Source organism: Acyrthosiphon pisum, chromosome A1 (assembly GCF_005508785.2).
Source record: "Acyrthosiphon pisum isolate AL4f chromosome A1, pea_aphid_22Mar2018_4r6ur, whole genome shotgun sequence".
Lineage (NCBI taxonomy): Eukaryota > Metazoa > Arthropoda > Insecta > Hemiptera > Aphididae > Acyrthosiphon > Acyrthosiphon pisum.
Window position 1 is genome coordinate 111,961,384 of NC_042494.1, and position 17,807 is coordinate 111,979,190.

Sequence of the window (17,807 nt, forward strand, 5' to 3'; positions counted from 1 at the left end):
TACTACTACAACTAATACCACAATACTTAGCTAAGTGATTAATAAATCGTTGATTCTGAACCACGCAGTTACGGTCTTCCGGTTTTGGCTGCTGTCCGTTCCGTTTGATTTTTATGATAATCATTAGTTTGTTTCACACTCTATAAACGTAATTATTTTTCATTCCATAATATCAAATGGATAAAAATAATTATAATAATCTCGATTCCGATGTAAATACCTTTGACGTAAATGACAAAACGCCGATAATAGGATCTCCACATAAGAACAATTCTAGGTGAGTTGACAAGAATTTCTTTTATAAGCTTCGGATTTGGGACAAATTTATATAGTTTTAAAAAATAGTTATCATTAAATTAAAGATTCATAAGTATGAATTTTTGTTATTTTTTGATAATTGAACAACTCAATTATAATTTTTTTGAAGAAACATTCATTTTAATGGTTTTGCCATATTACATATTTTATACTATAGTATTATATTAATTCATTTATTACTAGAATTTGTATGCTTTTACAGGAATACATATTTTAGCTAAGCTCGATTTTATATTTTCAATATTAATTGCCCAAAAATACTTTTGTTTTTATCATTCGAAATTCAAATAAAGATAAAATAAATAATAAGGTGGGCAAATGGATATCGTTCCGCTATACCTACTTTAGATGTCGTGTGGGCCACTGATATGGACATGTTAATTTTTAATTTTATGATAAATTATTGTATAAGAAAAACTAGCGGTCCAGTTTCCTCAAAAAATGAGATACCGTTTTCCTCTTAACAAAAGGTTGGTTTCCATTTTCCTCCAAACGTTTTTTTGGACTAATATTATTTTTATTTTCCTCCAAATATTAAACTATTCAGCCGATATTTTAGGCCTTTTAGCTATTTATTTTATTTGAATTAAACATAATTTTTAACAAAAAAATAATATTATACTATAACAAAGAGTAGTTTTTTTTTATATATAGATGTATTGATGTAAAATGACATACAGATATTTTTATTATATTTTTAATTAACTCCTTATTCAAGGAAAATGGAAAATAGGGGAAAATGATCACGATTTATTTATTTATTTTTTTTTTTTTGATGAAATTGGATAGTGGAGAATTATGGTATCTCATATTATTGGGTGAAAATGACTATTGTCCGATAAACGATTCTGACCAAAGCTGGTCTATCAGTCAATAATATTACTGAACATATTTTATGATAATATTGATATTAAAATAAGTAATTTTTTTTTACTTTTAACAGAAACACAGTAGGTTGAATTGATTTTTTCCGAATACATTTAAAAATATCATTGTTTGTTTATAATATAATAATATACCTACTTTAAAAGCTACAAGTACCCACGAATAATATTATTATTAAATTACAACAAAATAACTAACATCATTATTCTTCGTTTAAGTATTTATAATGTTGTCATAATTTAAACTTAAAAAGTCTATAAAAAAAACTTTGTACAATTATTTTTTAGACTTTTTTGGTTACATCATGAACTCAGAACTACTTATGAGGAACTTTGTTATAAATTTAGAATCCTTAGCTATAAATATTGAACATTTTATAAATATTAAACAAGGTAGGTACAAAATAATTTGCAAATTTTCATGATTTTGATGAATGTTGTAAACATTTCAAATTTAAATACATACAAAAAAAAAATAACGCCTATGTATCTTTAATATTTCCAAACTGATATTATAACAACTATTGAAGAACCTTGAATTAAATTTTCAAGCTTTTTAACCAAATAAAAATATTTTTATGTTAAATGTTTATAAATAGCTCAAAAATATTTTTTAATGTATGAAAAATACTAATATTTGGGGAAAATGTAAATTATCTGCGGTTATTTGTTTTTGAATTACAACAAAATAAGAAAACCGTTTCGGACCTCAACTACATTAATATGTATATCCTAAATTAATTTATATTTGGCTCTTTGATATGTCTCATATATTTCCATATATTTATTTCCTCCATATCTCAGCATCGTCTATCTTTTAAACTAATGTGTAGTGTTTATCTACCTACATAAATAATTTCTACCCATCAGAATTAAGTCTTATTTGTTTTATATCTCTGCTAAGTGTGTAAAAACAACTCATGGTGTGTGAGCATTGCCATGTATCTTCCTATAATCCTAAAAACATGTCGTTGGCTTACAATCAAAATTCCAAATAAAAATTATGATGTTTAAATTATAATAATTTTAATAAACCATTTTTTAAAATATTATTTTTACTAATAATGCTTCAGCAACATCAAGTTATTAGACTACAGTATATGTATAAATTGAAAAATTAATTTAATTTGCTTTGAACTACTACTATTGTACAATGTACAAATGGCCGAGTATAACCATAGACGTGACAAATATGTATTGTAATAAAAACTTATATAATAGGTAAGCATTAAATAATATGTGAAACATTTTTATTAACCTATAAGACATTGCGTAGGTACTGATAGACTTTGTGTAAATTGTAAGCCTATAGATTCTTACGATGTAAATTCACGTGATAAAGTTACATACTGTGCAAAATACACGTGGCTTATTTTAGATGCACCTTATCAGTTTTGGGTCTGATATAGCACAGATTACAAATATAGGTACCTAGTCAAATGTTATAATCAACTAGTGTACCTAATTACCAATTATTATTGATGACCCGATTGAATAATTTGTTTTAAATGTTTAATTTTTTTTTTGTATTCCTCTATAATATCACCATAACTATATATGGTTCTATACACAAATGCTTATGCTGTTTGTTATATTTATTGCAATTAGAAAATTACTTAGGTATTTATTTCGGAATTTTAATATTTAACTTGTTGTACCTAACCATTAGATCTCTAGTATTTTTTTATTGAACACCAATTCTACAAAAAAATACTATTTAAATAGTAACTTTAGATGATTTTCCCGTTTTTAACTATTATACAAATATAGTACCTTGCTAAAAATTACTAAATACTTTTGTAGTTTGGCAAGGTCTTACGTGACTATAATACGTATTAGTACAAAGTACAATTATTGTAGACGATTAGACATATTAACTCTAATTATACATTGATAACATCACATAATAATGAATATTAGTAATTAATTCTCCTATCTTCTTCTCCTTTAGCTGAGTTTTTTACCATTATTATAATATTGATTCTGAAGTTTCAAAATAATTTCTGTACTAATTTTCTAATCTTTATACTATTTAAAAGATGCTGATTTAAAAACTGGTTTATTAATATACGTTTTTTTCAATTTTTTATTTTGAATTAAATTAAATTATTCTAACAAGAGATAATAGAACTATAGAAGTTAATTTTAATGGCTTCGTAAATGGTTACTATTTTTGTACTGGCACGGATGGACTATTATTACACCCTTGATATCCTTTTTTGTCGCATCGTATTATTACAATTATTTTTAAAATTGATTAAATAAATCTTTTCAACATTGCACATATTTTGTTTATATTATATGCTTTTTGACGCCTAACTTAATAAATACACAATTTTTTGATTATTTATACGTTATCTACCTACCTAGCTGTTAAATTGTTCTTCGAAAATTGATCATTATGCATTATTCTTGAATCAACAGTTTTAAAAGTATCAGTAATACACATTTAATTTAGGATTACACATTTAAAAAAAAAAATGTTATAGTGATAACTGATGATTCACTATGTATATTTAGTATATTTTAGTATGTCGTATACGCTTTTATCCTTAATTGTACAATAATATATTATATAGTTAATTGTTAAAAATTGGTTTAATATTTCACACTTATTGAAAATTAAATCATGAAGTTTGACTTAAGAGGGCGTCGTACCCGCATCCAAAATTTACAATTTTAAAATGCCCATAACTTACTTGAAAATAAAATTTAAATATTAATAAAAGACAGCGCAGAAATCTGGATAATATTCTTACCTTTAAGTTTCATATTAGGTCAATGGTCAATTCCACTCTAATATTAAAAGTTACAGAGTAAGATGGATTCTTCTGAACGTAAAATGCTCTATATTACGCGTTAAGACAGAGTCAACTAAAACTGTCAACACATAAGGGTACGAAATCCACTTCATTGGTAATTTAAATATGAAAATAGCATAGTGATAATAAATATAATTATTTATAGTACCAAATTGATAAATATTTGAATTAAAAATAATAGTTTTTTTATGTTTTATGCGTTATGTAGTTTTCATTGACTAAGTACTCTATACTTAAGTTGGTGACAAATAATAATAATTTTATTATTATTTCTTAATTGTATGTGTATTAAACACTTCTAGATAACCCGTTGAAAATTTAAATTTATCTTCTTTTAACTTGTTAATAATTTCATAGGCATATTCATATAACATAAATTTCCAATGATGAACATTGAATTTGGTTTTTCATATTATACTTACAAACTAGCATTGATTATAAATACTATGGGTAGCTCACTGCGGTACAAAATATGCTACGCTCATTTTATTAGCGATCCTCGTGTTATTATCCAGAACTGATTGGGTGGCCAGGTTATAAAATTAAAAATACGTCTCCCAGCCAGATAATAAGTAATAACACAATAGCATTTCTAGCAAATTTAGCTTAGCGTATTTTGTACCGCAATGAGCAATCTATAGTATTCATAATCAATAATATTAGCTTTATAATTTAATTTTCAATGAATATTATTATTTATTACTATAGGAAGACTTAAAAATAGATTTAATTTCTGTCTCACCTTTTCCAACCTGATTTTTATTTCGTTTTGAAAAAAAATATTTTATTCTTTAATTATCTATAATACTATAAATTAATTATCTATATTCAAATAGTTTTATAATTAATTCATGCGTCACTTAACGTTTGATTTTAATAAAGTTATGATAAAGCGTACCTACTTAAATAATATTATATTATAACATCAAACTTAAAAGAAAGAGATATTTATTTGTAAATACATATAACATTTTTAATTTAGATCTAGACTATCTATAAATATTATCAAATTTTATTTCTTCAATGTTAATTGGCTTTATCATTTAGTGTCTTCTGATAAATGTGCGATTGGCCCAATTACTTATTCCACCTATGTGATTTGAAAATATCATACTGGGTTCTATTTCAACTCCACGTATATTCGATTATTTTTTAACTAGACTAATTGGGCCTACAATTAGAATTATGTACCACATCCATCATTATTTGAATCATTAATTCATTATTAAAATAAATAATTATTATACTTTGTTTTTCTAAGCAATGTTTGCCCAAATTACCATAGATAATAATATAATACCTATACATGAATGGGAGATCCCTATACCTAATATACATTGTATACAAACTTTTTGCAATGGTGACCCATACATTTAATCTTTATTGGGTACGCGACCCCCTGCTATAAAAAAAAGTAGGTATACCATAAATAAATAATATTTTTATTATAATTCATTTTATCATTGAATTTTTTATAAAATACAATACTGAATAACAAATACATACCTAATAAATAAATAAAATAAATTATAAAAAAATATTAAAATACTAAAATAACCGTAATCGTAACCAAGAGTCGAGACCCATCAAAAAAGTAAAACATTTCCAGTAGTTTTCAAAATCAAAGACAAAACCAAAAAATAAAGTAAGAAAAAATAGGAATTTTTATGCAAAACCAGTTTTGAACAAAACTATTTGTTTTTTATGGTTTACTCGAAAGGAATATCCATGTATAGGTACATCAAATGTTCAAAAATGATTGAGCTATTTATAGATATGGGAAATTGAAAATTTTTTCTATAAATATTGATAAATAATTTTTGATTGGTCCAAAAACTTAAAAATGTAATAAAAGTTTTCTCATAAGTTTTATAATAAGAATTCTAAATTATTAAAATATATAAGTACAGTCAAGATTTTTTTTTTATAAGCATTGAAAGTTTAAATGTTGACAAAATTCGTGAAAATGAATAAAAAATTTACAAATTATTTTGTACCTAGTTAAAATGTATAGAATGTTCAATTGATGTAGCTAATGATTGAAAATATAAAACAAAGTTCTCATAATTAGTTCATACTTCAACCAAAAAATCTAAAAAAATACATGAACTCTGTTTTCTTTACAGATATTTTAAGTTAATTAATTCTAGTTACTGTATTACTAATAGTAAAATAAATGACTTTAATAGCAATACTATTATAAAATATACTTATAGTAATATGGGCTGACGGACCGTTTTTCGAATAAAATGGTTTAATATCATTGAACTCAAATATTATACATCCATTATAGTGACCCACACGACACCTAATATTCAGCAGAGCAGTACCCACTTGTCCACCTATTTTAAGTTTACTATGACTGTAAATATAAAACTAATGTATATTACACACTAATGCATTGTATGGTATTATGATTTACTTCCATTCAAATTCCAAATGTCATGATTAATGATCAAGGATTTTAGTTTTATAGATAATAATATTAGATTTCAAATGTTACATATCGGTTACACTGACCCACGCGATACCCAATGTACAACAGAGCTGTTCCCACTTGCCCACCTTTTAGCTTTTTTATATTGAAAACAAACTGTAATTATTATTCCCTACAATATTCTATAGTACAATATTTTTTACTAAACACTACTATGTTTATTAGACCTAAAAAATAATTCAGTGGGATTGTATTGTTTATTTCCAGATTACTGTCAAAACGATGTCTTATTCTAGCTCTCGTCGGAGTGGTGCTATTGTTCACTGTTTCAGTTGCGTCCATAGTTGTATTCTCAAAATATTATGGATCCAACACCAGAACCCCCGACCCGGAATTTCCATTGCCACCATCAAGTATGCCAATGGGCTTGTACCATAAGGTCGGTGTCGTATCAAACGGTGGACCGTGCGCACAAATCGGAGTGTAATGCAAATCAATATAATATTATACATTTAATTTTAAATATAATAGTAATTTTAATCAACTACAATATTTTTACGACTACATTATCTACAAGAAGATCGTGCATCATGCATGTTAAATACTATATAAAGTATTTTTTTGAGCAGGCAATCACGTGCATTATTTACTTTAGAATTTATAGTACTTATTTACTTTCATAATAATCTGTGCAATAGAATATTGCGAATAGTAAACTAGCAATTACGTTTTTATTTAAAAAAATATATTTGTAGGTATATGAATACTAATACATATAATATATTATATTACTGTGTATTCTATTTTTAAATTGTACTAGCCTTTTTACAGAACTTTCATGTTTATAATATTCATAAAACAGAATGTAAGACATTATAGTATTTTAGATTCTAGTTTTCATCTGCAGTCTGCAACAAAACTTAGTTTAAAAATCATCGAATAATTTTGTTATTTTTTTTCAATATTTTAAACATTTGGGATACTTTTAAATAATATATTAATTGCGCGTTGTCAATTGTTTTTTCAAATAGGGATGTAATGAAGAATGGTGGAAATGCCGTAGATGCCGCAATAGCTACAATTTTGTGTGATGGAGTCGTATGTCCTCATCAAATGGGTGTTGGTGGAGGATTTATAATGAGTTTCTACAATGCCACTACCAAAAAAGTAATGTCGATCAATGCACGTGAAAGAGCTCCAGCTGCAGCAGAAACGAACATGTTTGTAAATGATCCAATGAGTTCTATAAACGGTATGTACTACAAAAATACATTTAAATATGCTTTTATTTTCTACTATAGATACAATTTTGGAGTTGGGGGGGGCTTGTCGTCTTTAGTGTAATTAGCACCTCTAGTTTTTTCTTTGAAATTGTGAACCTGATATTATCTGATGTGACTGTATGTTTATTTATTTAGGTATTACTTAACATATGCATTTACATTAACAATATTATATATAAATTACGTATGTAAATATGTTAGGTATCTATGATATTAATATAGCTTCTAATTTGCATTGTTTTATAAAATATAGATAAAATTATGAGTCATGTTTTGAATTGCCTGACTTTTCCCGTGCAAATAATTAGTAGCTAATTTACTCAATAAACATAAGAATCTGTGTACAACTTACACAGATTACCTTCATGATCTAAAACACACAAGTTTAAAAAATATAAATACAATTATTATTGTATAGGTAGGTACCTAAACTAATATAACTAATATAAATTTGTCTAACTTTTGCAAATTCGTTTTTAATGCAGTGTATTACTGTATAGCCGTGTAGGACGTAGGTACATATTGTGTGAAATAAAATGTGTTTATTAGTCGTTATATATTTATAGACATTCAGTATGTATATTATAAATTATTTAATATCTATCTACTACTGACCAAATAGGTAGGTACAACTCAATATTTTGTTAATGAAAATCATAATAATGTTTTCAGTTTCAAGTACCAAAGTATGTTTAAAAACTTCTAAATGACAATTTTTTTTTAACATATTTACTACTTACACTATACTATATTTTATTTCAGTAATTTGAATACATAATTCTTTCAATATTAAACTAAAGTTGTATTGGTTATAATATATCACTTTCATAATATAAATGGATTAATTTATAAATTTAAATACAAACAAAAGTTTATTGTATAAATAGGTATTTTAATGATAAGTTATTGAGATACGCTTGCCAAAATGTACTTACACCGCTTAACAATAAGATAAATAAATTTTCAGATATTCCATATTAGTTTTAAAAAAAATATTTCTATAAAAATAAATAAAAACATTATCAGTTTTTATCAATTTTTTTTTTACTTGAAACATTTCAGGAGGGTTGGCTGTTGGAGTTCTAGGAGCATTTAAGGGTTATTCAGATATTTATAATTTATACGGTGGTGGAGTTACATGGAAATCACTTTTTGAACCAACAATAAAATTATGTGAAGATGGCATAAAGATCAGTAAACATCTAGAAATAAGTTTGAAGGATGATGTAGAATTAATAAAAGCCGATCCAATGCTCAGGTATGATAATATATCACGAGAAGGAATATTATTAGTTAATACATTTATATCCTAAATCAATATTTATAATACTTCAAAAAAATTATGTTTATTTTTTATATAATTTTAAAGCCATTTTTTATATGAATTAAATTATATGTATTATAATAAATATATAAAAATATTAAATATATTTTAATTTATCCTATTGTTTAATCGTGTAAAAAAGTAATCATAATTTGTTTGTAGACAAACATTTTTCGATGAAAATACCAGGCGATCAAAGAAAACTGGAGAAATTTACAAGTTACCAAAGTTGGCAGAAACGTTAAGAACCGTAGCAGAGGAAGGTGTAGGTGCCATATATAATGGATCATTAACATCAAAAATTGTAGATGATTTAAAAAAAGTCAACGGTATTATTACAAAAGAAGATTTAGCGGAATATTAGTAAGTTTACATTTCTCAAATAAAATATTCTGTGATATTATTTAAGAACATCAACATTTATTTGTAAATATTATGGTCAAATATGAAAAATAAAATAATAACAATCAGTTTTGATTTTTTATAGTTTTACATACTAATGTTTTATTTAAATAACCTATCGATTATTATTCATTACAAGTCATTCCTAATTTCTTAAATATCAAATTAATAAAAACAAATGTTATACTATTATGTTTTACAGTGTTGAAATTGAAGAATCGTTTTCCGTAAAATTAAAGAATGGATATACAATACATGCAGGACCACCTCCTGGTTCTGGTATAATATTAGCATTCATTCTTCGTGTATTGGACGGGATTTTACCTGCACCCAATGCTGGCTTAGATGCACATCGTTTGGTTGAGGCGTTTAAATTTGGTTACGGCGAAAGAACACATTTAGGTGATCATAATTTTGTAGAAGTTTCCAAAGTATGTTTTATTAAGCCGACACTTTAAACGTGTAATATTAATATAACTCATTTGGATAAATTACATTTTTCAGATTTACGATAAAGTAAAGTCGGACAGTTACATGGATAGTATACGAAATAAAATATCCGATAACTTCACTTCTTCAGACCCTAAATACTATGGAGCAGATTTTAATATGCCAGATAATCATGGAACCGCCAACTTGGCCACAATTGATCGGATGGGAAACGTTGTCGTATGCACTAACACAATCAATACACAGTGAGTATAGATTAATAAATTTCCCGAAATTGATCACGGAAATAAATTACATTATTTATTAACACATTGTAATTTGCATTTATTTTAGTTTCGGCTCTGGTTTCATGTCCCCTAACACCGGCATTATTTTTAATAACCAAATGAATGATTTTTCTACCCCGGGAGTCTCTAACCATTATGGAATTCCATCGTCACCATCCAATTACATAAAACCAGGGAAACGACCAATGTCTTCTATGTGCCCAACTATATTTACAGACGAAAATGGTGATTTTGCTCTTGCGGTAGGAGCAGCGGGAGGTTCGAAAATCACTCTTGCTACTTCCTATGTAAGATTTCATTAACTCATTAATTTGACTTTAAAAACTGATTTTAAATAATTTAAATCGCATGCAAGCAACCTTATACAGCGTGATTCTTTGAACATTAAACCCTCATTGTTTCAAATCGTATTATATTTCTCGAGAGTATATTTTTAAAGTAATTATAATCAACCTAATTAATATGTATGTGTAATGTGTAAACCTATCTATAGGTATAATATATACATTACCTATACATAATATATTTGATTACAACGTGATAAAAAAAAAATTAACAAAACGTTAAGATAATTAGTATTTACTATTAAAAGAATTTATCCAATATATTATACTTTAAAGTATAAATATAGTTCAGCTGGTTTTTGAAGAATATGTTGTTTACGATAGTGATGATTTAAAATCTGGTTTGTTATAATTTAATATGAAAAAAAATTAAATATTAATTATATGACCACTGTAATGACAAAAAAAATTTAATTTCCAGGCGTCCGCTCTAAGATTATGGCACAATAAAACATTGAAAGAAGTAATAGATAAACCTAGAATTTACCACCAACTTATGCCTATGCAAGTTCAATACGAATACGGAACGACAAGGGTAGAATATAAATATGATAAATTTATTTATAATATATTTTTATTAAAATCATGTTTTCATTTTTTCAGGATGTAGTGCAAAAACTTAAAGATATTGGTCATACAGTAATTAGATTGAAAGATAATGGTGGATCAGGTGGTTCAGCGGCATCAGCTATTGCCAGGTCTCCGTCAGGAATGATCGAGGCTATGCCAGATTTCCGGCGGAAAGGAAATTCGTCTGGATATTAATGCGGTGATGTTAATTTCTTGTTCCAATCATGATGGTGTGTGCTCAGAATTATTTGTTTATTTAATATATTTTGATCAAGATCATGTGCAATTTACAATACTACTTATAATTATAAATTATTTTTATGTATATATAATATTATATTTAAACGAACCACTATAATTGATGATTTCAAATGCATCACAATATAACTGTTGTAAATATTTCTAATTTCAATGAAGAACAATGAATGATAATTTTCTAAAGGTTTGTGATAGGCATGTACCATAAGATCGTTTTTCTGAAAATTTTTAGCCCTTTCCATATTTTGTTTTGTTTACCAACGATTTAACAACTGATAAGAATATAGGATAATATATTTTTTAAGAAATAAATTATTCTGAAAATCTCAAATTTGTTTCATAATTATTAGTCAACTATAAGCAAACATTGAAACATCTACAACATCTGAGTGCTTGAAAATATGGTCCAATAGTATATACTTGAAAATTCCAAAAATTATTATTTGAGCTTGATAAATTATCCCGTATAAAATTGTCACTTTGTGTATATACTTGAAGATAATATAAATTAATATATAAGTGTGGTACGTATTCATAAGATATGATAATGGTATACATATATAAAATTTAATTTTCACGAAAGTCAACAATAGTACCTAATAAAAAAAATTCTATTAGGTACCTAAATAAATATTATTCTGCTTGTGTTCTGATAAACAGCTGTGGCTAAAGGACTATCGCTTATGCAATTTCATATACAATTGTTTATATATAATATAGAATTGCATCGGCATAAACTTAAGGATTTCGTATAATTTATATCTGAAGATGTATACATATAGATTATGGGTACTATTTTACATCTAGATATATCTATCTATAGTATATAAATATGTCGTCCATAACTATTACAACATGGTTCATAATATAGGTATTACACAATTATAAACCACACTTTATAATCGTGTCACATAGACAACTAAATAATATTGTAAATAATATAATTTAAAAGATACACATACAACACTTAAAAATTCCATTGTACGAAAGCTAATTATTATTTTTAGAGCTACTCCTTCATATCATTATGGTAAGAAATCGGACCTCAATATATTATATCTGTATAATATGTAAGTACCTTAGGTACGTACCAAATAATACATTTATAATTTTTATTATAAATACTAATATATTACCTAATCGGTCATTACAGTCAATTAAACATTATGTACAACTAAAATCTATTAAATTATGTAGATGCGTTATGCGTATATTAAAAATATCGAACTAGTAATCAGAACCATGAATTTTATGTATTTGCAAGTTATTTTCACAACTTTGTAGAAGGAAATAAGATCAAAATTGGTTTCACATTATAGAAACCTACTACGCTATAGCTTATTATGCATGTTATATACGAAACTCCATTTCTCTTTCGTCGATAGTTTATAAAACCATATTAACAACATTTATGTAAGTTGATTAAAAAGTTGTATATTATTGTAAATTGTTTTATGATAGTATAATATTCAACAGAGCCACAGAGGTAAATGTAAAACATTTTTATGTTTAATCTTCAATCTTAAATAGTAGATATAGTGTATGTACTCAAAATAATTCATCAAAATTAATGGAAAGATATGGGCATTTAGATCGTCGAACACGCATTTAAATCAATTACGGAGGATCACAAACATGTTGTTTATTGTTCCATAACTTATATAGTTTGCTGCATGATGTCTTGCTGATGCTGAACCCTTTTCTCTATTATAAATACATTTATTTTATTGTACTTATTCTGTGTACTAATATATTGTACTTAAAAAAACAAGATTGTGACAATCTGTCATAAATTATTAGAAATTGATATTAAAGCTGAAACGCCTTTTATACAAACAATTAATGAAAATAATTTTTTTGAGAGTAGGTACCTACCTATGTATTCCATAAGGTATTTAAAAAAAATACATAATTAGTGAACACAACTTAATTTTAATTGTTTTATAGTATTGTTTACTTTTGAGTTGTAACGCAGACAGAGATCGGTTCACAATAAATGAATAAATACACTTACCTATATCAGATAAATAAATAATAATATATTAAAACACAGTGGCCTAATTTGGTCATTTTTGTGGTGAGGGGGGGGGGTGATGACATTTTTTAACATTTTGTCCCCCCCAAAAAAAAAAAAAAATTATTTATTATAAGCACCTTTCAGTGGAATATATTTATAAATAGTAAATATTAAAATTAAATAACAAAACTCCACACGAATGATTAATTTAATATCAGTACCTAAATCACAATATCAAATTATGAATTATAAAACTGTAAAAGTCGAATGCTGATTGCTGATTGTAACTGTAACTTATAACCGATGTTCGATTACCGAATAACGACGAAATTAGGAAAGTCACTACGAAAATTCCGATTAAGTGTACAAATCATTATTAAGTTATTTTTTGTTCAATACTTCAATGGGACGATAGTCTTTAATCTAGATAAAATAATCTGATAATCATCGAGCGTCGTCGATCCACGAAAAAATAATACTCTTATCACTCTTATCATTTTTCGGACAACTACCAGCTAGCCGAGGCATTTGATATCAATAATAAAAAAAATATATTATTAGATAAAGAAGTACATAGGTAAATGTAGTTAACCAGTCTTAAAAAAAAAAAAAGGTCATGAGGGGGATACAACACCCGACCCCCCCCGTAATTACGCCACTGTTAAAACATTCAAACAACTTATGCGGATGAAGCTCAGGCCTCAGAATTTCCATTGATCATAACTTACTATGTAAAAGTATAAATTATGAAGGTGGTATTACTGAAGTAAATAGTCTTATACAACTGCGATCACGTGTTTTGTTGCGTTTTTATGTTTTACTTTATGTAATTGCAGTAGAGGTAGTTAGTAGTTGAAGTCAATATAGGTAGTCATATTTATTCAGGCTGTGGTGAACATTTTTACATAAGAGTTCCATTAATATTAAAAGCCATGCTTTACTCAAATGAATCTAATAACATAGATGCCATATATAATGTTCTAAAAAATAATAAATTATTAATTTATCATTTCCGGATATAGGTAAGTTTACAAAAAAAAATGCGATTTAAATCAATTGTTGTAAAAATATTATCTATGTTAAAGTAATTAAAAATAATACAACCTCAGTGAAGACAAAACCTAGTAATTTGTTCATCGTAAAATAAAACTTTTAATATTATTCATACCACATACCTATACCTGCAGGCTGCAATAATCAATTTCATAACAGTTTGGTATCCATCACTTTCATTTATTTGGACGTAGTCCATTTGTGTCCGCAAATATTCTATAAAGTGTCCAACAGTTATTTTACAATCTACAAATTATTAGTATATTACATATTATTCTATATTTTACTGATGTAAAATCATCATTTATTTATTTATTTCAGCATTCTTCAATGACATATTAACTTAGAGTAAATTATCGTAATAAGAGCCGATATACATTACAGACCAACTGCGCTAAGCTCGTATATCAATATACGGAGTTCATATAAGTATATGGGTACAGATAATTTGATTTACAATGAAATATTTATACAATTTAAATTATGACATAGTTTATAAAATATATACAAGTACTTACCTATATTTAAACTATAAATCTTAATTAATATTAATTATTATCTTAAATTAACATCAATTTTATAATTACGTTGGAAATATTTATATTTAGGTACACATATAATTTTTTTTACCCAATATGGTTTGTAGGGGTTGAGCTGGTTTGTATAACTCGTGTTTTTATGTAAGGCAAGGATTCGTCACTAATAACCTGGTCTCCGAAGTCTCCGGACTATGATTGACCACAGTACACATTAGTGACTGCAGCCAACCACTGTGCCACGCCAGGCCCCATATCAACATTTTATAATTTGATGGATACACACATTCTAGAATTCTCAACAGTCATTAATTATTATACTGATTGATTTTTTACATAGTTTTTATTTATATCAATGGCCGTATTGTGGATTGAATTTCGCATAAAACTTTTATTAAAACCTTTACACCATTTTCCAAATTATTAAGTGTTGTTTTTGCCATGTGCCCATGTAGGTAATCAGGGAAACTTCTTTAACTATAGTTTGTATAAGACAGTTTTATGTACTTTCCCACCCTCTTGTCTATTATTTCATTAACATAAAGTATTTATTGTATCGATTTTATTAGAATTTGTTTGATGTATAAATTAACAATAAACAAATCATTTCATTTTGTTTGCTTAAATAGTACTCATTTGCTGGTTATACTAACGGAAAGAAGAACCTATGATACTTTTATAATATAATTTTGGGCAATATATAATGTAGAAATTTCTATTCATACCTCCCCAGCACGTATACCATATAATAGTGTATTAAAGTTTTATTACACAGTTCAATATATGCATATTTAATAAGTAGTTATACTGTTCCACAATTATTTGATTTAATTCAAATAATAATATTTTGGTTATTTAATTCATTGAACAATTAGAAATTATAAAAACTTATTTTTAAATTGTATAATTTTTGAGCTATCATAATCCCCGACTAATAGCTATTATAAATAAAAAATAAAAAATAAAAACTCATTTTGGTACTGACAATAAAATATATTATAGGTACTTTGTTTTAACTAATTTTATAGTTTTATCACTTTACACACTATACACATGTATACACTAATACATGTATTATTTAATGAAAACAATTACTTGTAGTTAATTATGGAGGGACTACCAATAATAAATACTGTGAGCTTACATTTTTAATATAATTTCATTTTTGATAAAGAAACAAGAAAGTAATTTACTATTGTTCAAGACAGAAATATAAAACACAAATAATTTCTAAATAATATGAATTTTTCATTAAAAATTAATATATTATTAATTATTATATAACTTATGCGATTCATTAGAATGCCTGTGTAACTAGGTACAATAAGGTACCTTTGTATTTACATTATCGCTATTGTTCCTCGTCACCAGGTTCGTTATTGAAATTAACCATAATATAATATTGTATTTATATGTCTCGGAGATCTTTGTCAACGATCCACCTATAGATGCTTATGGTTTTCGAGAAATCATCATCTGCTCGTTGACGACTTTTTCGGCACGTTCCGTGTTTAAAACGCTTGTGAAAGTGTTTTAGTGAAACTGAAATTTTTTATTGTATTCTATAAATTAAATTAATCGATAGATGGTATATTATATTTACAGTTAAACGCACTGCATTGACTTTCAATTAGTAACTACATTACATTTTTACGATAGGTTAGGTTAGGTTACATAACACTACAACAGGAAATAGGTTGGTGTATCATTGTAGTACTCAACGCTTTATATTAGATTCTGAACGGAGCGATGAATATATTGATTACACGATGATGTGTGTGTATTTTTTTGTGTATGTGGCCACGATAAGTAATCGAAAAAATGCTTCGATTTTCAACTTCAGAATCTTTACTGGTGGGAAAGTGAATCTAGTTGATGCATTAAATAGGTAAACATTTTAATTCTCAGTAGGTAGTTTTCAAAATCGTGTGTACACAAAAAATAGTATGATCAATTTGTATAACTATAAGGATTGAAAATTTAAAAATATTAGGATTCTCATTAGTAGTTCGTACTGTAAATAAAACATCTAAAAAATATTTATTATTTTTATAGATACTTCAAGTTCAAATTAGGTCGAATTTAGATACTTTAATGAAGAATAACGATTTTAATTATTTTATTGTAATTTAAAAATATTATTCATTCGTACTTGAAACTTTAAAAGTAAATATATTGTTATATTTTACTCAACCAATGACATTTGCAAATGCATTTTTTTGGCAAAATTTAGGTAACAAATTCTTGTATAAAAAATGTGATAAGTCCAAGTTGAAAACTTAATTTTGTCGTAATTTGAATAAACTGCAGATTTTATTAGTTTTTGTTGTTGTTATTATTATCAATTGTTAAAATATTGATATTTGAAATTGGATATAAAAATAAGGTACCTACTTATGAAAAATTGAAAAAAACCATTCTCCAGTGCCACGAATTCCAATTTTGGGTCTCATCAATAAATAACGAAATAATTAAAATTGTATTATAATTACTAATTATATAAGAACTGTGCAAAGTTTCAAAATTGTTTAATGAAATTTAGTACCTTGGAATTTTAAGGAATTCCTCTGAGACCCAAATTTGAATCTCATGGCAGTCAAATTGTTAATTCAACCTACTGTATTACTAATGTATAAGAGGACGTTATACCCGCATGTGTTGTCTCCGTCTTACAAGTGCGTAACATAGCAAATTCTACGCTCAGTTAGTTTAGCTCCGTTAGTTTAAAAATTAGAGTGAATTGACCTCTTATAAAATCTAAAGGTAAGAAAATTATCTAGATAACCTCATGGGTTTTTTATTATATTTTAATTTTAAAGCGT

At 26.2% G+C, this 17,807-nt stretch overlaps 1 protein-coding gene across 1 annotated transcript; it reads left to right on the forward strand.

Annotated features, from left to right (window-relative positions):
* The first annotated feature begins 15 nt into the window (after nucleotides 1-15).
* LOC100166617 (scoloptoxin SSD14) lies at nucleotides 16-11,710 on the forward strand. Its single transcript, XM_001947833.4, has 10 exons — nucleotides 16-277; nucleotides 6,729-6,944; nucleotides 7,493-7,713; nucleotides 8,807-9,002; nucleotides 9,231-9,431; nucleotides 9,673-9,901; nucleotides 9,975-10,165; nucleotides 10,254-10,494; nucleotides 10,973-11,086; nucleotides 11,155-11,710. The coding sequence occupies exons 1-10, from the start codon at nucleotides 177-179 to the stop codon at nucleotides 11,314-11,316; spliced, it is 1,872 nt and encodes a 623-aa protein (XP_001947868.2). The 5' UTR covers nucleotides 16-176; the 3' UTR covers nucleotides 11,317-11,710.
* Nucleotides 11,711-17,807: the final 6,097 nt, after the last annotated feature.